We start from the raw sequence: 24,202 nt of genomic DNA, 5'->3' as shown, positions 1-24,202 counted from the left end.
GACATCTCCTCTCTCTCTCTCTCTCTCTCTCTCTCTCTCTCTCTCTCTCTCTCTCTCTCTCTCTCTCTCTCTCTCTCTCTCTCCTCTCTCTCTCTCTCTCTCTCTCTCTCTCTCTCTCTCTCTCTCTCTCTCTTCTCTCTCTCTGTTTATCTTATAAAAAAGCGAAATGCTCAGTCATACCACCACGGTAAACACCTGTAAACGTTGAGACTGTTGCTTTCTCTCTCGAATTGACCAACGGCCCGCAGCTGCAACTTTTCATTCCCATATCTCGAGCTACGCAAGCATTGATGTCCTCTGAGTTTACGGTTCCACGGTGATTAAAACCATTGCGGCTAGCTTAGCTCTCGTCACTGAACTTCAGTACTTAGAAAGCATAAATGGTAAATGCAGCAACTCCGTTCCAAAACGCTCCCTCGAAGCCAGAGTAACGCTGGGCGCGTCAAACATCTCAATACCTCAAGGTAGATGCCACCCATAACTTTTTTTGTTCGTATTGTACCATCGTATTGTATTGTATTGTATTCGTATTGTATTGTATTGTACAGGGTGTCCCAGCTATCATGCACCAAGATTTAAAAAAAAAATAGAGCAATGGCGCTACTCGAAGAAAACCTAGTGCATAATGTTTGCAGTACTGTGGAGAAGCGGGCAGCATTTTTTAGTTAATGAGACTCAGCTAATTAATTGTAATTAGTTATCTAACTCGAGAATTACTGTCCTAATCACTGAAGTGTCAATGAGGCACTTGTAGGCAGCCACGAGGGGGCATCTAACTGCAGTATTTTCAGCGACGAACTAATTGCGTACACATTTATTCTGACTGATAAAGAAAACCCGCAAAATATGAAAAATACCACGTGATGGCGCCTCAGCGCGCATCGTAAAGCAATGCTCTCAAACAGGCTTCCTCTGAGTTAGCCAGAATGAAAAAAAAAAAGAAAGAAAGAAAGAAGAAATCGCGACCGAGATTGTGCCTGATCTGCACACGCGTCCCGCGAATCTTGCTGTTGCTGCTCCTTCAATGCATCAAATTATCAAGGTGATGCGCTGTCTCTTCGGGCGGGTTACAGGCAAAGCAGTTGCTTTCAATCAGCTTATATAAAGCAGTTGCTTCCAATCAGTTCCAGGCACTGTAGAAATACGGTCACTGTATACGGTGCACGAACGAATAAGTACAACACCGAAGGGATAGTGCAAATAAAGCACGTTGTTGATAAAGTTGGTTCGTATTTATAACACGGAAAATGCAAGCAGACGGACAGTCGTTTTCTTTACTTGTGGCTGTATGTATGCTTGCATTATCAGTTGAGAATGCCACCGTCGGAAACGTCGATGAAGGATTCGCGCTTTCCCGTGCTGCACTTTTGAGCAGACCCCACACAAAAGTTTTGTTTGCAATGTTGCCCTTAACGGTCGTGGGAAATTCTTCACCCGGGCGGTCCGTACTCTCGTCGGCCAATATTTGGAGCGGGCCACTATTGCTTGTGCAGGGGCGCGACTAGGTAGGCGCACACAACGACAATCGCAAGTGCAAGCGAGTCAGCTCATTTGGGAAGATCTTTGTGTTCACCAACCCGCCCTCTTTCGTGGTTCATCCGGCAGGTTCTTTGCCCACGATCATTTTTCCTTTTATTTGTAAAAAGTTTTGTGCAATATATATATCTGCTTGTCTCTCTACAGTTACAACCTTTTCAATCTAACGTAACGTAACGTAACCGCACCTAAGCAAATCTAATTTAAATCAGTGCTTTAAGGCGAAACTCTGTCTTGTATGATTTTCTTTCTTAGTGGCGGCCCATCACCCATCCAACCAAGTATGATGAGGTCTTCTAGCAACAGCCCCCCGTGCTGCCGCGTGGTGCAAGTGCATGCAATTATGACAAATGTTCCCTATATGCGTACAGAGGTCGTCCTACGTGACACCGAAGTAAAAATCGCCTGAACCACTGACTATATTGAACATCAGTTGTCTTATTCCTCAAACACTTGTGTTGTCTCTTTGATGCGAGCAACGCCATGGTTACATGAATAATTATCTCACGATGTAAGTATTTAAGTCCGCGCCATTTTTTCTCATGTCAAAACAGTTAAAAGTACAGCCACGGACGATGGTTGTTGGCCCCAGGACCCAAAAAGTTTCTTTTTGTGTGTGGCGGAAAGGAACACAAATGCAGTTAAATTGAAGAGTGAATGAATGAATGAATAATTGAATTTACTTTATTGAAGCAATAGTCCTGCTGCCCGGGCTGGGAAGGGAATAAAGAAACACAACACGAAGAATACGTCTGAACAAACATTCGCGCGGTTCCGATGAGTTCGGTATAACGGTGATTAAGTTTATATATACTGCACTGTATATTAATAGTGTTACCTTAATTGCAGCGGCAATCGCTGGTCGCATTTTGTGCCGACTTTTATTCAACTTTGTAAGAAGCATTGCTGATCTCTATCGGTCAAGGACGCAAACCATAAACTTTACGAAGAGGTATGGATGCATTATTTGTTCTTTTCATTTCCAGGTTCTCTTCTGCGAGGCAAAAGGTTTTCACTTCGTTTCGCCTGGAAACTTCTGAAACGCTGGGTCAACCGAATTTCGAAACTGCTTGCAGTGCAGCTTAGTTCAGCAACTCTGCCAGCAGCATGTTCCAAGACTTGGCGGCTATACGCAGATAAAGGTGACCTCTACAGTTGGGGTGACCTCTACTGAAGACGCTGTTCCGCATGCACTGCTGTCTCAAGAAGTCACGGAAATTGGCCGTTCCTATACGCACAAGCACACATGCACAAATGTGAAAGCAAGCCTCTTTGATTTTAAACTATAATTCAATGAAGAATGCTAGATTCCAGAGGAAAAATATAAAAGAAGCATACACTAACGCGTAAGACGTGAAGGTAGCGAAGCTGTAGGAAACCTTCACGACCATCCCGACGGTTAACTCCACGATTGCAGCCAATTTGCTCCTTCTTCGTTGCCGCAACGACCTTTACTCCATCATTGCTGCTATAAGTGGGAGCTTCCTTCATTTTTTTGGAAGTGATAATCATTGGACATCACCACGGAGGGGTGTACGCTATCACGTGTTCCCAGCAAGTGTTGCCACGATTACGGCGAACGCTGGAGTTTTCTTTTTTTCTGGGGGGGGAGGCAATGTTTGCCAATCTCCGTAAGTGGGTATTCTTAGCTTGACAAACGCGCGCCGGGGAAGCTGGGCGGCCGCCGCGAGGCACGCACAAACGGACGCTAGGCATTTTCTTGGTTTTTTTAACTGCCAGGCGGTCACGCAATCTTGGTCAATCACCCTAAGTGGATATGCTCGGCTTAACAAACGTGCACCGGGAACGCTGGGCGGTCACGCGAGGCACGCACACACGAGCACTCGGCATTGTTTTGGTTTCTTGAACTGCCAGGCGGCCGCAGCGAGGCACGCGCTCACGTGCGCTCGCTCGGCATTTTCTTGCTCTTTTTAACTTTGGACACGCAAAATAACGATTTTCAAGCAACATCGCTGTAAAAACCATTTGGGGTTTAACGTGCCAAAGCATGGATGGAGGGCTGCGGCAAATTTCGTAGACGCGGCGTTTTTCTGTAATACAGGCTCTGCAGAAGTACCTTGAACACGGTACCTCGTGCGTAGCACGCCCATCCAAAGCGTATAAAATTGGAGTTTCCTTCGCGTGCTCAAAATGAATAAATGAACCTAATAATATAAATGCAGTTTCTTCTTCTTCTTCTTCTTCTATTTACAGAATACTGTCACTCCCCCAAGGGGAGTATTACAGGGGTGGGAACATGTCTCCGCTCATTAACGTCCGATATATATATATATATATATATATATATATATATATATATATATATAGTATAAGTAAAGAGTCGGATACACAGCAAGAACAATAACAAACAATGTTTACTTACGTAGCGGCAATGGGACTTGCCTTCATCAGAGTAAAGTTACATGATTATGGTGTCGCAAACATTGAACCCATTTCTTATATAGGTTTGCATAAAACTGTAAGAAGGAATGGAAAATGTTTCGCAAATGGAGAGTGTGCATACAGTCAGGCTACGCCTACGTTACAACATCAACCAACAAACAAACAAAAAAAAAAAAAGGGGGGGGGGGAGCAAGAGAGAGAAAAAGGGGTCGTGTTAACAATGCAGCGTTCAAGGTTGCACCATGACGGGTCAACGTATGCCGCGCGGGTTGCAAGTTCAGACAATGGGGGAAAATGGTCAACCGCGGTTTGTAAAGAAAGGGAAGAGTATACAGCAAGGTATTCAGTGGCTGGGGAGACTGGTTCTAGGGAAAGCGAAGATGGGTGTGCCCCCCGCGGATGAAGAGAATAGATAGGGTGCACAAAAGAGCATTTCACAGAAGCTAGCAATCGAACAGGAAATAGGTAGGGTCACAAAAGGTTAAACATGAATAGATCACAAAGAGTTAAACATTCTTAAGTGGTGGTGGGAACGAGGCCTCCTTCTCCCGGACAAATGGCATTGTTGAGCCGCATTAAGCTAACAAAGCTGCTGTATTAGGAGAGTTTCTGCGAATTCTGGTGGCAAACTCGAGGGTAGGAATAATGAACATGGTTATAAAAATTATGAAGCCGCTAAGTTTATTCGAGGGATAAGCACGTTAATTTTCCGTAACTTTCATTAATTCCAAGTGTGGCTGACCCAAACTTATAAATGAGATAAGATTCCCGAACCTCGCGGTCGTGGTGCGTTTTGAAGGCGGATTCTAAAATCGTTGCTTTAAGATGATCAAATGCATGCCCGGGACTGTTCACATGTCTTGACAGGGGCAAATAAGGGCAGCTTTTTGCATGAGAGCGGTGATTATTGAACCGTATTCGGAAGGGCGTTTCAGTTTGGCCGATATATTGTTGCCTACAAACAGTGCACTCTAGAAGATATACGACATTAGCGGAGTCACAGTTAAAGTTACCTTTTATATTTACGTAGTAGTCTGAAGCCGTGCTGGTGGCGCGCTGTGTAGTGGTCATGTGTGGGCATACTTTACATCGGGGTTTATTGCAGGGCATGCAGCCAGTAGTTGCCGGTCGGTTGTTACGAGAGTTAGTAAGAAAGTCCCCTAAATTCTTATTACGCCGGTAGACAACGCGTGGTGGTTCGGGGAATATGCTTTTTAAGCGGTCACTTTGCATTAGGATATTGTGATGTTTTTTTAGCACGGTTGACACTCTTGGAGCGGAGGATGAGTGGGTTAAAACTAAGTTAGTTTGCGGGTTCCCGTTCGGGGCTTTTTTCTTACAGATTTCGTTACGGTCTAATTGGTTGGCTCGCATAATAGCGTCGTCGATAACTTTTTCCGGGTATTTTTTATTCAGGAGGGAGGTCTTGAGTTCTCGACAGTTTGAGTCAAAGTCGGCTTGGTTTGAGCAAATTCTCCTAAATCGGTGGGCTTGGCTGTAAGGTATTGCTGTCTTGCAGTTTCTGACATGGCTACTTCGGAAGTGCAAATACTGCCGCGTGTCTGTCGGTTTTCTATACAGTTTAGTTTGAAGCCGACCTTGGAAGGTAGTAACGGTGACGTCCAGAAAGTTTACACTGTGTTCCGAATAGGAATGAGCAAGGGAAATACTAGGATGGGCTAGATTAAATGCCTCAATGAAGGTGAGGAGTTCCGCCTCACCGTGTTGCCAGATCATGAATATGTCATCAATATACCTTTTATAGTACATTGGCTTTAAATTTTGGGTGTCAAGAAAGTTTGATTCGAGGTGAGCCATAAAGATATTAGCGTAGTTAGGTCCGATTCGAGTTCCCATTGACGTTCCGCTGACTTGCACGTAATGAACTCCGTCGAACTCAAAATTGTTAAGTTCAAGAATAAGCCTAAGGAATGTTTGGAGAGCAGAAGAATCGATAGGTTTGTCGCACGATGACTGCTCATACGCAAGGGATACAGCGGCGATGCCATCTTCATGGGGGATGTTAGTATACAGTGACGCAACATCAAGGGTGACTAGAAGGCAGTTATCAGGAATTTCAATTTTTGAGATGTCTGAGAGAAAGTCATTGGTATCCTTAATGAAGGAGGGAAAGCTGGGCGGAATGTCGCAAATGAGATTATCCACATAGCGCGAGAGGTTTTCGGTAACAGTGCCAATGCCAGAAACAATGGGGCGCCCTGGGTTGTTCACCTTGTGAATCTTTGGGAGAAGATAGAATTTACCGGCTACTGGGCTTAAGGGGATCAGGGAACGAGCCGTGGTTTCATTTATTGTTTTATTTTTAACAAGCTCAGCAAGTTTATCTTTGACAATTTGCTTATAATCTTGAGTGGGATCATTGGGTAATGCTTTATAGAACGTCGATACTGATAGTTGCTTATTGGCCTCGTTAACATAGTCGGTTTTGTCAAGGATTACGATTGCGCCTCCCTTGTCGGCAGGTTTAATAATTATGTCGGGACAGCTTGCGAGTTCCTCTAGGGCTTTCTTTTCGTTGGTAGTCATGTTGTGGCGGAAAGAATTTTGTGTTTGGTATGCTTTTCGCACATCGCGTTGGACAGCTTTGATGTACATGTCGAGGCAGCTATCACGCTGTGTGGGAGGGGTCCAGTGCTTATAGCTAGGTAGGGTTCTGCGGGCTTCTTCCGTCGCGGGGTGATCGTAGAAGTATTCTCGTAGCCTCATGTTTCTGGCGAAGTTATCTAAGTCCTTAAAAAGTTGAAATTCATCAAAACCACCAGTAGCCGGGCAAAAGTTTAGGCCCTTTGACAAGACGTTCATCTGAGCTGGGGAGAGGGTTATGCTTGAAAGGTTCATTACATTCCCGGTAAGGTTTTCTTTTGTGACGGCAGGCGAGGGAAAAATATTAGTACAGTGGTTTAACTGAACTGTTTGGGGTGCAGTAGTCGAAGCATTTATTACAGTCGTAGTGACATTATCGGCCGTATTGTCAGAGTTGGGGCAGTTACTAGTGCCGGAGCTTGTTAGGTTCTTACGCATGTGGCCAGTGTTAGAAATCTTATCTCGGTTAAACTTTCGGGCTTTTGTTCGGGATATGGCGGAGGCCGTCTTAGACTCGTAGTTGCTTAAAAGGTTCAACTCTCTTTTGCTTAGTCCCTGACTAAGTAGTTCCTCTTTCTTTCGGAGAGAATGGGCCGTAGTTTCGTAGTGATTGAGGATTATTTCAGTTAATTGTAAAGATGCTTTATCGAGTACCTGTTTCCACTTATTCATGTTGGACGGGGAGAGTTCGGTAGTAGCAGGTTTTATTCTAATCCTAAGACCCCTGGGAGCGACCGCGGCAGTCAAGTACTGTGCAAGAGCGGAAACGTGCAATTCGGAACGTACGCGCTTTTCGGTGATTTTTCTTAGCTTTAAAAACTGTCTTGAAACGGGGAAGGAGGCCGCGTTACCTCTTTTTTCGTGTTGTAGTCAGTTGCTGCTATGCCGATTCTTTCGAAGGTTGTAAGGGCATGTGGCACGGAGGGCTGGATTTTGGACCCCGGAAGGTCCGGCGGACGCGCTGCTGTTGGTTTTCGTGGGCTCGGCGGTCGCTGAAGATGCGGAGGTTGGGCGTGGCATGCTGTTGGTGCGGCGCCGGTCAGGGAGCTTCTTAGTGTCGCCGCGAGCGTTTCCTCGGGGCGTTGTGGCCGCTGCAGGTTTGCCAGTAGGGGTTGGCATGTCGCTGGCGCGACGCTCGTCCGTGGACTTCGGGGTTGGGGCGCTGGCGCTCGCCCGGGGCGCCGTGGTTGTGGTGGATCTGGGGGGCGGTGGCGGTGGGCTGCTGGCACGACACTGCTCCGGGGTCCTTACACTGGATAGAATTGGAGGCAGTGGTGGGAAGTCGCTGTCATTTGGCAATATAGCCGGGGCTGCAACTGGGTCGGCGGTGCATGCGAAGTCGCGCCAGCCCAGAGGATTGCAGCGCTGTTGCATGAAGCAGAGTGCACGAATGTGGCCGGCCAGCAAGGCCACACCCTCGAAGCTCGGGTGTAAGCCGTCCGCAGCGAGTACTCGGCAGGCTGGAAGGTGCTCAAAGCCATGATCGACGAAGCGGACAAAGCGTGAGTGGCGGCAAAATTCGCGGAGAAGTGAGTTGAAACGGCGTGCCTTTTCGTTGCAGCAGCGAGCGAAGCGAGAGATGCGGTAGTCGCGGCGGCGGTTAGCGGAGCGGGGAAGAATGAGACTGGCGTTAATAGTGGAACTGTTCGGTCGAGATTCCAGAATGAGGTCAGTCAGTGAGCGGTAGTCAGAGAAAGCATGTTCAGCGGAAGTAGAGCTGAGATCATTAGTACCAACATGCAGAAAAACTGTAGTGGCAGAGGCAGGGATAAAGTCGATCAGTGAGCGTGCGTCAGCAATGCATGCGCCAGGCTGAGAAACAAAAGCGGGGGTTCCAGGGCAGAGGGGATCGAAGTGATGATACAGATACTTGGTCTGGGAGTCCCCGATCACAACTGCTGTGGTTTCGGTCTGCGGAAATTTCCAGATGATGCTCTTTGCTGTGGTCCTGTCAGCGCTCATGGTAGAAACAAATCTAGAGAAAGATAAACTCACAAAGCGCGCAGAAATAGTATAAGTAAAGAGTCGGATACACAGCAAGAACAATAACAAACAATGTTTACTTACGTAGCGGCAATGGGACTTGCCTTCATCAGAGTAAAGTTACATGATTATGGTGTCGCAAACATTGAACCCATTTCTTATATAGGTTTGCATAAAACTGTAAGAAGGAATGGAAAATGTTTCGCAAATGGAGAGTGTGCATACAGTCAGGCTACGCCTACGTTACAACATCAACCAACAAACAAACAAAAAAAAAAAAAGGGGGGGGGGAGCAAGAGAGAGAAAAAGGGGTCGTGTTAACAATGCAGCGTTCAAGGTTGCACCATGACGGGTCAATATATATATATATATATATATATATATATATATATATATATATATATATATATATATATATATATATATATATATATATATATATATATAAAAATTACACAGAAAGAGCACATAATGTAAACAACATAAGCATAGCATTGGTATATTCTTACATAATACAAACAAGAACGCCAATGTACGTAAACCATCAGAAGATCTCAAGATAAGAAAAACACACGGTGTACATAGCATCAAGTTGGACTCAAAACACAGAGAAAAAGTTGTAGGCAAATGCTTTCCAGGGACAAACGGAACCGGATGGATTGCACGGCGAAAAGAATTTAATTACTTATAATATCTCATCCTAGGCTAATACACCGTGTTCAATTAGTTCCATAAATTTTACTAGTGTTTGTTGCTGTGTTACGACTGCGTCCAGTGCATTCCATCCACTCCTCCTCCTCCTCCTCCTCCTCCTCCTCCTCCTCCTCCTCCTTAGTATTATTATTATTATGTTCTGATTACACTGTACGCACATTCACTACTCTCAATACTTATTAGTGACTCCACGACTCTGTTTCGTAAATATGCCTGCGAGCTTTTAATGCCGTAATTAAACGCTTTTTTATCCTTCTCTTCATGCTCTATGGCTGACTTCTATGCTGTCGCTTCTGCATGAAACGTGAGCGAAAAATCCTTCTTTTCTTACCTTTTTTTATTTTTTCATTTTATCGTATCCGTAAATGTATATTCTTTCTATGCTGCTTATCTGACGAGGAAGCCATCTTAGATCACCTCGTTTTTGTACGGCTTACATTATTACATCTGTATATTTTTCCTGACAATATTTGTGTATGCCGAATGATCGCTGGCGTCTCATGCTTCACTTCTATGGATCCTATATTTGTATGTGTCTCTGTTTGCGGGTCTTGACCGCACGTGTGTATCTATTCGAATGTGCGTAGTTTTCTTTCTGTGTAACCAATGCTAGTCCTTTGTTTCATTGTTTTGTGAGATGTGCACATCTTTGCACCCCTTGCTATTCCATCTTTTTTTCCATGCGCTAATAGATAATTAATTACGGCCGCGGCGGCCGCTTTTCTGATGGAGGCGAAAAGCAAAAACGCCCGTGTGTACGAGATTTCGGCGCACGATAACGATCCCCAGGTGGTCAAAATTAATCCGGAGCCCTCCACTACGGCGCGCCTCATCGCCTGCGTTGCGTCGGCGCGTTAAACCCCACAATCAATCAGATAATTAATTACTAATTGGCTATTTTTGATAACTGCAGTTAAATGCTAATCACATAGTGAATTGTTCTTTTCTGCCAAGCACTGCGCCAGTATTTCGTATTTTATCTCCCCAAAAAATTTAGCTACGGGCTCATTTTATACTCAGAAAAAATAATCAAGACCGAGATTAAAAAGAAACGGGCAAGCCCTTGCATCCGGCTGGGCCATAGGTACGTAATGACACGTGTGCGGCAATGAGGTTAACCTAGCTGTCCTCGGGAATGCGGTATGAAATTTCATTCGGCTCTACAATAACGGGTGGAGCGGTGTTATCCTGCTCCTCATTCGGTTGTACGTACGTATTGTAATGCTTCCAGGATTAAAAAGGAAAACCATAAAGTCTCCCTTGCTCTTGCTACTCCAAGACGCCGCCCAGAAAAAGAAACCTCGTTGCACAGCCAGTGGCGAGCATGCGAGTGACGCTGGGGAAACGTGCCTCGCAGGAAGGGGGGCCCTCCTGAGAAGCCGGTGGCCCCCGCCGCAGCAGCCGTGGCCAGTATGAGCGAGCGGCCCGTGGCCGAGCCGCGCAACTCGGCGCACGCGGGCCGCAAGCCGTGCTCGCGGGTGCGCCTCTACAACCTCGGCTACTTCTTCTCGCTGAGCGGCCTCATGTCCCTGTGCGAAATCGTGAGTGCACTACCTGGCGCATTTAGCACGATGGGGAGGGCGATCTTCATCTCGAACACATTGACGCGGCTAGGGATAAATAGAATGCCCGAAGGACGAAGGCGGTGGGGCCTTGGTACTGTTCAGGTATCGCACCTGCAGGAGTATACTCCGTTCCGAAGATAACTGCTATAGGCGAACCCTATTGCATCCTGCAGGTGAGTAACGTTATAAATATTTCAGTACGAAAATGATATAGGTTGAGACGAGGGTTCAATGGCAAAAAAAGTTTTCCTGCAGCTTTCCGAACGAAAGGTGCGGCTTGCATAACGTGCAACACGGGACAGTCGGCCGAATTTTTACTTGTGGATGAAACAAGCGTGAGCGGAGTTAGGCAAAGCTAAGCATACCGCCGCCGCCTTAACAATTACAGCAGCGCGTCGTTTCTGTTACCCCACGTCTTTGCCTGCAACATGTTTCATGTGACATCCCGGACTCGTTTCTTTCTGTGGTCAAGTCCCGAACTCATACAGAAGAAGACAAAGCACCACTGAGGTATCGCGCAAAGGGCACAATGTGCATCGCAAGCAAGCTGTGGAAGATGGTGTTGCTAATTCCGCCACGTGGAACTATAACTCGGGTCATGTCCGCACTCTTCACTTCGGCATTCCTTCTAATTCCTGACAAGCACGTTACGCTTACCATATTACTGGAAGCGATAGCCAGCGTTTACCGCTGAAAACGAGAGGACACGGTTTAGCACGCCGTTTGTGGTTTCCGTATTCCGGCTTACCTGCGCAGTTGTAATGCAAGTGGCGACGTCTGACGCATTAGCCTTAAACAAATGACACAAAACTTTGTAGCTAAAAACTATTCGCTGTTGTTTAAAGTAGCTTGGATCTTTCGCTTTTTAGATTAGGCTTTCACAATACAATTACTTTCTTCGTCAACCGGTGTCCATTGGGAAAAATACTCGTACTCGACGTACCTCAAGCTGCGGGTGCCACTGCAAAATAAGAATATTCGATGCTTAAGTAACCGCACGCATGGTCGGGTTAGAGGGACATGTGCTTCCGCTCATAGCTCCTCAGCACTGGCGCATCATCCAAACCCCCCAAACGGTGGTCCTCACCAATAAGCCACCCCTCCCCTCCCCCTGGATGGCACCCCAACCATGCAGTAGGCAAGCGTCCTCCCAACATAAACTCACTGTGGGGCAGTGGAACTGTTCGGGACTGAAAAATAGTACGGTTCACTCACCCAGTACTTTGCGGCATCATCTACCCTCTTCCTCCCCCTCATGCCCCTCCTCCCCACCCCCCACCCCCCCCACCCCACCGAAATTATCGCGCTTCACGAGACTAACGCCGAGGTCCGCCTTCCTAGTTTCATCATATACATCCCAGAAAAGTATCGGTGTCTGCGCGTGTCGCGGTGTGGTGTAGCCCCGAGCTAGCACATCAGGATGGCTAGGTTCCGCTCTCTCACCCTTCGAAAGAGAGAGAAAGAGAAAAATTTGAGTTATGTTCTTCTCCACGCAAGTTATAAGCCAGTTGGGCTACCAACATCCCCCTCGCGAGGGGCACGATCAAATGCAGAGCATTTTTGCGGGGGGGCGCGCCTGCAAGTCGTATGGATTACGTATTGGTTGTTGTTGTTGTAATTGTTGTCTTCCAGCGTAGACATTGTCGATGAAGTCGATGGTGAAACGTGCCGTGAACCCCCTGCCGCGGCTATGACGCAACGTGGCGCGGCTATGACGCAACACAATCCAACACAATCCACTTTAATCCAATCCAATCAAAATCTAAACCAATCCAAGCCAATCCAATCGAATCCAATCCAATGCCCCTCGCGAGAGAGTGTTATAGCGCCGAAATCGCCACCACGCGAACGCGTGATGCTGACGTCACGATCACGCCACAGATGTTAGCGACCGCAGCGCGCGCGAACGACATATGTGGTTTAAGCGCGAACCGACCGCGGCGAGAGAGCGCGATGCGAGCGCCCCACCTGTTCTTGCGCGCGAACCTAACGCGGCGAGAGAGGGTGTTGCGCACGTCCCCATCTGTTGTGCGCCCGAACCGAACGCGGCGAGAGAGGGCGTTGCGAGCGGAGAGAAGGCGAGGAGGACGCGGGGGAGAGGGCGCACCTCTGGCCGACGGTTGAATGAGTCAAGGATATAAGGCACGTTCGTAACCTTCCGTTCTGTGTCGGCTTTGTGGCTCAGTTGGTAGAGTACCGTGCACCTTGCGTTCCGCCCGCAGAGTCGTAGGATCGAAACCTGGCGCCGGCAAGTATTTATATAGTGTAGGGGGAGCGATGCGGACGCGGACTACGGACGCCAACGCGGGTGACATCGTGAGTTACTGAAATGCTCTACGTTATAAAGGCAATGGTATTCACACCCTAGTCAGCAACCGACTTGTCGCCATCTAACACCCCCTTCAACAATCAGAACCCTCGGGAATACTGCTCAAACTAATCCCGAAATCAGTTAAAAGAAAACGCAGCCTTTTCCTGCTCAACATCAGAAGAGCATTCCCCCGGCCCTGAAGTGAGTCATACAGCAAGCTGCCCACACTGCGGTAAACCATCCACTCTAGTTGTGGGCGACTTCAACGCAGCCACCTGCTCTGGGGATATACCTATATACCTATAACGACCCCACGGACAGTGCGCTCCACGCGTTTACCATGGATCTAGATGTCACTCTTCTAACTGACCTCAACAAAGCGCAGTGATAGGCAACAGAATGACCAGAGACACTACCCCTGACCGCGCACTTGTTCCCCAATACCTGGTCAGTGATCACGCCATCCTGGCCACCACCATATACGGAGCAGACTATCAGGCCAGGATAAGAACCGCCCGCCTCACGGACTTGGCCAAGCTGAGAGAAGTTCGACGACAACGAAACCAACCAGAAGTTTCCCACTCCCCACCCTCCATACAATGCCGAACCTTTCAACTCCGCTAAGACGTGCAGGAACACACCAAACAACTGCAGACCACAACTACCACCCCGTCCATCGACGCTCGGCTTGTCCACATGTGGGAAGCTCGCCGCAACCTCTTGAAACGGTGGTAGAAACAAAAGCACAACCGCAAGCTTAAGAATTGGATCGCACAGCTCACGGCCGACGCCGCGCGATATGCAGCTTCAATGTGCCGAGAGAATTGGCTCACGCTCTGCGACAAGTAATAAGAACGTTGAGCACCCGCAAAATCCACAAACTGCTTCGCTGCCTCCTTAATCCGGCCTCCAGCAAGACGAAATCGCGACACTACATGACCCGAATCATCGAACCGCCATATCCTCGGAAGTATGGCGGATCTACTAAATACCCTCCCGTCTCGGTACCCTCCCAATGATCCGTCATAGCCGCTCCATAAACTGGTAGCCTAAACGCCTTACTCGACGATGACATATGTGCATGAGGTCGCGGCAGCCGTTAGCGGTCTTCGCAGGCACACGGCACCGGGCATGGACCAAATGTCGAACAAAGCTATGGTCAATTTGGACGATCAGCCTTTATTGGATCTCACCTCCTACCTCAACCAAATACGGCGGGATGGTATTCTTCCAGATGAATGGAAAACTGCGGAGGTCCGCCTAATACCGAACCCGGGCAAACGCCCATCATAGATTATTTACGTTCAATATCCCTCACGTCCTACGTCGGGAATCTTCTAGAAGATAGGAGTAAGTTTTCATGAAATTTTGAGGGGTGTGAAAAAAAAACAGGTTTCTTCCGTGTTTTTTCTGGAAAAATATAAAACAATTGAAAAAAAAACGATTCCGCAGAGATCTATAAAGATATACTTTTTAAGGCGAAAGCCTTAGATTTCTCATCTAACGCAAAAAAGTGTCCGTAGTTGCGCGACTACAGGAATAGAACAAAATTACAGCTGCTTCAAAAAGAAATTAAGTAAATAAACTATACACAAAAACACATTTAGGCTGGAACTAGATTTTAACCCGGGTCGCCAGAGCAGCAGCCAGCTCAGCAGTAACCAGGATGGAATAAGATTTACCCGAATGCGTGCCGCATGACAGCTGAACGTGACTGTACCGCAAACACGATACAGCAGTGAAGGCGTCTTCGATAATTGCTGGCTTTCAGCTTCAAATCCCTTAAGAGACTTAAGTGACGGATGAATTTTTCCGTTAATACAGAAAAGAATAAAATTGTTACCTGCTGCATCACAAAAGCCACAGCAGAGCTTCCGCTCTCAAAATCTGCGCACGATTTGACGGCAAGGCATTGATTTCAGAAAGCACTACCCTCCCTGCAGATTGGTCACATCACAACAAATTTCCCCGATGATGTTCTGTTTTTTTTCTGATTGTTATGATGGTCGAAACCAAAAAACAAAAAAAAAACTTTTTATGGTTTTTTTTTGTTTTTTCAGCCGCTCACATCCTTATTCTAGAACATATCGTCCTCAACCAGCTCCAGACGTACGTAGACGACACAGGAAAGCTTTCCCGCAACCATGGTAGGCTTCCGCCCCAATCTCTATACGCAGGACATCCCACTTCAAATCAAAGCGGAGGTAATGGCCCCGGCCACACGAAATTCTCCCACCGCCATTTTGGCGCTAGACCTAAAAGATCATGTGAAGCACACCGCTATTGGCTCAACTCCCTCGGCTGCGGCGCAAGAACCTACCAGTACGTCCGAGACGATTTCTCACCAACAGACACGCCATCCTCAAGATCGAAGGCCATGCCTCAGATGTTTCCTCTAGATGGGCGCGGCACACCTCACGGGGCAGTCCTATCACCCATGCTCTTTAACATCGCCCTGCTCGGCCTTCCTTCCCCCCTAAACGACATACCGGGGGTCCAACATGGTCTCTACGCGGACGACACTGCGATTAGGTCTTCCACTGGATCTATAGGGGAGATTGAAATCCGATTGCAGACGACAGCGGACGTGGCGAACCGCTACGCCCAATCATGCAGTCTTAGTTGTGGGCTGAACTGCTACTGCTATCCCCCCTCCCCCCTCCAAAAAACATCCACCTGGATCTCCGACGATCAACATCCACATGGAGGGCCATACCATCACCCCCTTCTCAACTCATCAAGATTCTTGTGGCATGACTTTCCAAGAAGACTGCACATCTTTCATTCTAGTCAACAAGCTGAAGCACACAACATAAAAAGTAAGTAACCCACATGATCAGACGCATTTTCTCCGAAACGCGAGGCATGGGGGAGGTGGACATGCTTCTACTAGTCCAGGCATTCATCATATCCCGGATCACCTACTCTATACCGTACGCTCTTCTATCCGCGGAAGAACTCAAGAAAGTAGATGCAATAATCCGGAAAGCCTACAAGCAAGCCATCGGACTCCCAGCAAGTACCTCCACAGACGCACTCCTCAATCTTGGCTTTCACACACCTCAGAAGAATTAATCGAGGCCCGCCTCTCAAGCCAAAGCCTGAGGCTGGAAGCCAGAGAAGTGGGCAGAACCATTCTCTCTCGCCTGGGACTTTCATTCCCCTTTTAACATACACATCCTGGCCTAAGAAGCCTCCCACACAAAATACGCCAATGTCTCATTGTTCCCTCTCTACCGCCCAACATGCATCTTGTGCACCACACGGCGAGACGAGAGGCCAGAGCCAGAACAATTTCGGAGCAATACGGAAACGTACCCGACACTGCCTACACGGATGCCGTCACATACCCTGGGATTCAGGCCACGACCGCTGTTGTAGTAATGAAGAAGCAACACCAGTCTCACTATACCACACCACAACCCACTGCGAGCGGAGGAAGCGGCCATCGCCCGACCCGTGAGTCAAACCACAGCTGCTGTCGTCATCACCTACTCGCAGCAGGCGTGCCGCAATTTCACCAACAGAAGAATTCACCGCACAACGTTCAAGATTCTTACTCAACGACCCCGCAAACGTTCCATCAAGATCACCTGGGCCCCCTCTCATCTCAACGTTACGGCCAACGAGACCGCCCATCTTTTGGCTCGAGAGCTATCCCGCCGAGCCGCTGATGCCGTGAGTCCGTGTGCATGCACCCGATGATCACGTGCCAAAAACTCGCACAACACTTCTGACTAGAGCGACAACATTACCCCCAGCACACAAACAAACAAACTCCCGAGAGAGCTGTAAGGACTTTTCCGTGCCCTCCATACGCATACTTTCCCCTAACCCTCCAGAAGTCACATTTTCGCTCCTACCTGTTTTCCCTCGCAGTGCCGCTTCTGCGAGGCACACGGGACACTTTTTCGCATTGTAGGAGGCTGCGACCCGTCCTCAATTCCCCGCCTCAACCGGTATCCCACCCATGAGCTTTGGAAGAGAACCTTGGCCAGCTCCACTTTTGAGAGAGAGAGAGAGAGAGAGAGAGAGAGAGAGAGAGAGAGAGAGAGAGAGAGAGAGAGAGAGAGAGAGAGAGAGAGAGAGAGAGAGAGAGAGAGAGAGAGAGAGAGAGAGAGAGAGAGAGAGTTTATTGAGTGTATGATTAGGGTCAGCTGGTCGAAAGGGCTGTGTTGACGCGGCCTGGACTGAGGAGGTCAACCAGAAGACTCCAATTAATTTTTTTCTCAATAAAGAGTTTGTTCTCTCTCTCTCTCTCTCTTCCGTTGCGCAACGATTCTATCCTTTCTCACAATTATGCAGTAAAGAGGGAGTTCGAACCCATGTACGCGTGCAAGCCCAAGTTCTACAGACGACGTGCACTAACAGCATGATATGCTAGAACCCCCGGAGATACTATGTGTTTCTCGATCCTTGTTAATTTAATGATAACTGACAAAGCCGTCTGCAGAGCCGGGACCCCAACTATGTAACACCAACCACCTAACAATGCTACCTGCCACGCGTTCATTTCGGCTTATATAACCGAGCGTTGATTTCGGCTTATATAACATTATAACCGAGTTTCATCTCTCGCGTCCTATACGAGACTGCACTTCAAAGGGATTTTCAGAGTGCACTGTTTTTACATTATACTGCCTTTATTTTTATGCACATAGAGATAAATCTAGGGGGACTGAGGGGGTGGGGGGTTGTAAGAGTGGTCCCCCGCTGCCGACTCCCATTTCACCCACGTTTGTCGTAACTGATGTTCTCCCTATCCGGTCTAACGCGCAGATGCATGCCCGATGCAGTGATGTCAACGCGCTTGCCCCTAACTTTAGAGGTTCGTGAAATTACTTGGAAAAGCCGCCCTTGTCGAGTCTCTCGGGAGTATTAATCAGACATTCCTTCATTTTTTCGTCCCTAACTTTCCCATTGCTTCGAAGTGGGCCTTTGCTAGCCTTCCGCGTCCGCTGTGTGCATTACGCGTACACGAGGTGGCGCTACTACTCGCGTTTGTTCTGCCCCCGTTCCCTTCCTTCTAGATTCTAGGCATGGCCATTTACGCGCTGTTGTGGGACTCGGCCAACGAGCTGGACAAGTTCCTGGTGACCGTGGCCTTCCTGCAGTGGATGACCGGCCTCTACATACACGCCACCATCGCCTTTTGCTCGACGGGCGCCAGAATCCGCGGACTCCTGCTGGTGAGTGTCGTCCACTCGCCAGTCCCACTCGGCGGGACCTCGCTCACTTGGCGCCTCGTAAGTGGCCCGCCGTAAAACCGCCAAGGGAGCTTCCGCGTGATAACAAGCTATAACAGGATACTTTAATGGGCTTCTGCCTTTATTTACTCCCTTCCACATTGAAATAAGACGTCTGAGCCCTGCATACATACAGGCTTCCGGTTCTGGCTGCGTCGCATACGAGGTACCGCAGCACCCTCCTCCTGGATTCTCCTGGATCTCCTGGAGGTCTGCCCGCGTGTAGCAGCCCGACAGATATAGTCGATACTGTATATTCCTTAGGGTATCGCTGTGGTCGAACGCCGTCAACACTCTCCGAGCCGAGGCAAGAAAGAAAAGAAGAAAAAGAAGGTGTTCGGAGCGTCGTCTTGCCAGTCCATTTAATTGAATTGGGAACGTATCCTAAGAAATGAATGTATGTATTTCTTGGCAGCGTGTGGGAGGCCTATGCAGTCGCAGCGCTCTGTATCGCTTGCGTCATCATGGGGTATGCGGAAAACAAATTCGAGGGTTTTCCCTCTCGGACCAAAAAATAAAAAAAGGCGTAAGTAAGAGGAATTTTAATGCGAAAGCGTTAGTTAGCTACGCTGGTCGAAAATCCGGTATCCATGGCGGTCAAAAAGACCGACGGCTCAAAGAATAAAAACGGGTAAATAACTGCTCGGAATGGCGCGGAATTTCTCAGCGAAGGTCCTACAACCAAAATAACTAATGGAGGTGAAAAGTAGTTTTGGTAAATTTCACCACAGCTTTTCCCCCCCTTTATTACACAGAAAATAAACGCAATTTATGCTTGCACGGAAGAAAAGGCCCCCACTATAAACGATAGCCTGACTCACAACCTTAAAATGTTCACACTCCAAATATTCGCACTTAAGCCCGAAAATACTTACATTCCAAAAAAGGCATAAATAAAAGTCCTGTAATCCAACACTCGCATCAAGCCGGTAAAGTCCTCCTAGGGGCTCACTGTAGGCAGCCTACGCGCCCATGCACATTATTCCCGAAAAAGTAATTTTGTTAACTGGGTAGGTTCCGCACGGTCAATCATTCGGCAATTCAAGCAACTGAACAGAAGGATGAGATCGTAGGGCGCCGCACTGCCTTTTTGTCTTTTTTGTCACCAAAAGAAATCGAATTACGCATGGCGTATTGTCTATATCTTTCTTCAGTGTGCATTTCAGGATGTCCTAGAAGAACACCGCGTCTCTACACAGTACAAAGCAATGAACTAAAGTTTCAGGTTGATTACACAACTCACAGACCACGGTGGGATATACCCCTTAGAATGTAGTCCCGTTTTCACAAGTGCTGACATGAGTAATTTAAGGAAGAATCTCTTAGCCGCAGGCTTGGCCGAAACGGGATAAAACAGTTTCATCCATAACATGTATGTTCAACGATATATTGGCAGAGGGAGCAAGTTTCCCAGCAGTACACGAATTATTTCATTACTGAAGAGGCTAAACTTGTATTGTAGCTAAAAACGAACTGGAATAAAATTGAATGTATTCACAATTTTCTTTTAAGGAATCTCTAGAAAATCCTTCAGAGCGTTGGTCCTACAGGAGTGCATAGAAATGGCAAAAGTACACAAACGACGTTCGAGCGGTAGAAACGTGATGTCCGCATTTTTAAGGAAAAGGAAGCGCGAAACCAGTCGATGAACCAAAATGTGGCGAAGCCCAAACCCTCCAGATTCGAAGGGAAGGAATAGATGATCCCTTCGCATAGGCTCAAAGCGTGACCTCCACACGAAGGCAGCGAACGCTCTATGCAGCGCTTGCACTTCCTTCTTAGCGCAGTGGAGGACTTGTAGGACGTAAGAAATATTTTGCAAAACGAAAAACGTTTTCCTCTTGTGAAAGAGCAAATACACATTACTCCCTTTTAACAGTAGATCAACAGCAGATAAACAGAAGCATTAGCACACCCAGGATTTTTGTCTAGGGGGGGTTGAAATTTTCAGAACAAATATAAAATATGATAACATATAAATGTAAAAAAGTAAAAGAAGAAATATAAAGACAAATGTAAGTAATAAAAAATAAAAATAAATAACCACAAAGAATAAAATATACAAAACTATAAAGAGCAGCCGAGATTTATTATTTTTTACGCGAAAAACTTACGCATTAAATCAGCCGCCATAACCTATACAATTCGCCTGCAGAAGGAATATAATAATGGATGCACCTTCACATAAAAAAAGAAGATACGCGAAGCCTTTCGCCATCCCCCGAAGCCCCGGACCCAAGTTTGGAAGTAGAATTGCAAGGAAGGGATGACGGGAGATGAGGTTGGGGAGGAAATACAATTAATGACTTCTTCACTGGTGAAGTCAAGCCAAGAGTAAAGCACGAAATCTGTTCGTATAGGCTGGCACAATTTGCACTGAACAGTCAAACTAACACATATTTCTGAAAGCCTATTCAACAAAACGTCATTGTTATCCGTGATCACAGGTTTTCGTAACTGCGCACGAAGCGTTGCTGTTTTCCTTACTATAATGTTAAAAACTCAGGCGATATATATAAAGGAAAACCGAACCTTTTTTTATTCAACGGGAGAGGGAGGGCTCGTACAGTGCTTAGTATTGAAGGAAAAACAGTTGTTTAAGCTTTCAAATGAAATAAAACAACTTCGATCTGATCTTGTTAGATTTGATTTGAGGCCAGAAGGCAAGCTAGACCATACTGAGTCCCAACCTATGGGAAATTTCAGCGTCTTTTTTTTTTCTAGAAGGTGACGAATGATTCAAATCTCGTGATGGAAGTTGCGCACAGAAGTTCAGAAAGTGGTATAACCTGGCCCTACAAAAATTGTGCGACTATTTGCGGTTTAGCATGGGCTATGAGGCGTGCCGTAGGGGGGAGGGGGGCTACGGAATCATTTAAAACCCCCAGGGATTTTTAAGCATTCAGAAATTTCCTGTCCAGGGACACTTTTTGTGTCACTAAAATTTTTTCTCATTCTTTTTCTCAAACTACTTCAAGTTATACGCAAGTTTGTCCGCACTGTCTTAAAAGCCCAATCCTAAAAGCTACTTTTATTTTTTAATGCCGGTCATACAATATTCTTCTTGGAGATTTAACTGCGAATGTCCAATAATAAAAGCTTCCAAGACTACACACTGCGCTCGGTGAACTTCGGTTTCGGTTCGGTGGGAGAGGCGTGCGGAGAGGGTTGGGTCGGCGGACATCTGGGGGGGGGGGCGGGGGGGCGGTTACGACCTCTAAAACACTCCCGTGGGTGCGCCCCTGAACAGAAGGTCCAACTAAACTTTCGCCTTCACACTCTTAGAAAGTTCGAAGCACCCGCGTAATTTTTTACTAGGTGGGCAGATTGAATGAGAACACGATACAAAATAAATGCTGGCACACTCACTAAACGATGGCTAACGAAATATACTTAGCTTCACTCATAAAAAGTGCTTCATTTCTTTTCAATATTGTACATAATAGCTACAACGTCTTTTTCCTTGTTGTTGGTCTCTTTCTTTCTTTCTTTCTTTCTTTTACAAAGGTCCGGGGCGACGTTTATTGTAGAGTTCCAGTGGCTAGAATGGCCCACACAACATGATGATGATTATGTACACGAGTGGAGATGAGGAAGCGCCATATATACACTCGCTGGTAACCACTGGAAAAATAGTAAACAACGTTCACACGTATTTCTCCCCTCGCGCGGAAGCGGCTTCCTGGACGTGACTCAGTCTGGGTTACGACGCCTGAAGGGCTTTAGTTCGATTTCGACGCCACGCCGATTTAATTCGATTTCGACGCCACGCCGACGGCGGTCATGGGGAGGATTTACAGGAGTGACATGGTACTTTAAAGGGGAAATTTCTTCGAGTATTACGCATGAACCAATAAAACGATAAAGAAATTTTTCACACAGACCAGGTATACGAACACGAATTCAAAGGAGTACCTCATCTCCCGGACGGAAACGAATAGAGCGGTACGTGGGTAGAGTCGTAGCGGATTTTTCGGTCTTGGTGAGCTTCAGTGCGGGAACGGGCAATCTGTCGGCAGTGCCTAAGGCGTGAAATGTACTGTCCATGGGGAGGTGCACCAGAGGAGACAGGTGCCGAGAAGAAAATTAAATCGAGGGTGTAGGATGGAGAGCGGCCAGAGATGAGGAAGAACGGCGAGTATCCGGTTGTGCATTGTACTGCAGTATTATAGGTGAAAGTAACACGGCAGCAGTAGGTCCCAATTTCGGTGGTCATGGCTAATGTACATGGAAATCATGTCTGAGAGGGTTCGATGAAATCGTTCGGTTAAGCCATTCGTCTGAGGATGATAACCAGACGTTGTTTTGTGCACAGTGTCGAAACAGGAAGATCCGGCCACGGTCACTAAGGAGGTTGCGTGGCGCGCCATGTCGCAAAATGATGTGATGCAGGAAAAAGTCTGCCACTTCTATTGCCGTGCTGGAGCGTATCGGCGCTATCTCTGCGTATCGGGGCAAGTTGTCGACGGCTGCGACGATTCCGCGGTAGCCTGATTTTGTGGAAGGCAAAGGCTTATACAAATCGATGCCAACAGTGTCTAAAGGCGCAGACGGACAAGGAACGTGCTGCAGAAAGCCGGCAGGAAAACTTGTCAAGCGCTTGCAGTACTGGCAAGACGACCAGGAGCTAAGGTATTTAGCAACACTCGTCGAGAGGCCAGGCCAGAAGTAGTGGCTCCTGATTTGGTCATATATATGACTTTTCTTAGCCAAGGTGCCCAGCGGTTGCGACATCGTGGTACGCTTCAAGGACGGAGCGGCGGAGAGAACGGGCCACGACCGGTACCCACTTGCGGCCATTGGGGTGGTAATTGCGCCGGTAAAGTGCGCCTTGCTGCAATTGGAAGTTTTGTAGCTGACGACGATCACGGCTGTTTGGAGGCGGAACATTTCCGCTGAGATGGTCAATGATGGGGCTACAATAAGTGTCTGCCCTTCGCAAGGACGGCAAATCTGGCGCCCTGAGGACATCAGGATAGGTGATTTGTGCCAGGGAAAGCGTGGTTGTTGAGAGGTTCGGAACAGCTGGAGGCGAAGGAGAGGTCAACGGGTATCGAGACAGGGAATCTGCACCGAGGTGTTTCTTGCCTGACTTGCAAGTTACTGTAAATTTGTACTGTTGGAGGCGCAGAATCCAACGGCCCAGGTGTCTGGTCAAGTTTTTGATAGAGTACAGACAGCAAAGGGCGTGGTGGTCAGTCACCACAGTAACGTGACGGCCGTGCAGGTACGGGAGAAACTTTTGCACAGCCCAAACAGGAGCAAGGCACTCCTGCTCAGTGATCGTGTAATTTCTCTCAGCCCGTGTTAGTGAACGGATTGCGTAAGCAACAACACTCTCCTTCGGCCCCGAGTTTCTCTAAAGTAGTACAGCCCCAATGCCATGCCCACTTGCGCCGGTGTGGAAAATGATGGGCTTCATCTCGTCAAAATGGGCGAGCACTGGGCCAGATGTGAGGGCGAGTTTCAGCGCTTCAAAGGCATGTTAGTACTCACTGGACCAGACATAAGGCGTGCCAGACTGCAGGAGCTGGTTGAGAGGTGACGCAATCGTAGCGCAATTCCGGACAAAACGACGAAAGTAGGACGCGAGACCAAGAAAACTGCGTAGCTCCTTCACTTGAAGTGGCCGTAGAAAGTTCACTGCAGCCGATATCTTGTCGAAATCAGGCCGTATGCCTCCTTTGTTAACAACGTGACCTAGTACTTTGTTTTGCTGGCAAAATTGCATTTTTTCGAGTTGAGATGGAGTCCGGCGTTTGATAGACATGTGAGGATTTCATCCAGACGCTGGAGATCTTTGTGGAAAGACGACAACAAGACAACAACGTCGTCTAGAT

At 47.5% G+C, this 24,202-nt stretch overlaps 1 protein-coding gene across 3 annotated transcripts in view; it reads left to right on the top strand.

Annotated features, from left to right (window-relative positions):
- Positions 1 to 2,528: 2,528 nt before the first annotated feature.
- The window catches only part of LOC144155365 (uncharacterized), a 205,452-nt gene continuing 183,778 nt past the window's right edge, over positions 2,529 to 24,202 (top strand). For 2 of the 3 annotated variants that reach the window (XM_077686736.1, XM_077686735.1), the window contains exons 1-3: positions 2,529 to 2,678; positions 10,598 to 10,781; positions 18,147 to 18,305. In XM_077686736.1, coding sequence (XP_077542862.1) covers positions 10,653 to 10,781; positions 18,147 to 18,305 — 288 coding nt within the window. In that variant the 5' untranslated portion in view covers positions 2,529 to 2,678; positions 10,598 to 10,652. The remainder of the gene's footprint in view (positions 2,679 to 10,597; positions 10,782 to 18,146; positions 18,306 to 24,202) is intronic. The other variant, XM_077686737.1, reaches the window with a different exon arrangement.

Source organism: Haemaphysalis longicornis, unplaced genomic scaffold, assembly GCF_048455015.1.
Source record: "Haemaphysalis longicornis isolate Haplotype H1 unplaced genomic scaffold, Haemaphysalis longicornis Haplotype H1 scaffold_1, whole genome shotgun sequence".
In the NCBI taxonomy this organism is placed as follows: Eukaryota; Metazoa; Arthropoda; class Arachnida; order Ixodida; family Ixodidae; genus Haemaphysalis; species Haemaphysalis longicornis.
The sequence above is the reverse complement of the archived record's forward strand: the minus strand, read 5'-3'. Positions and strand labels throughout refer to the sequence as shown.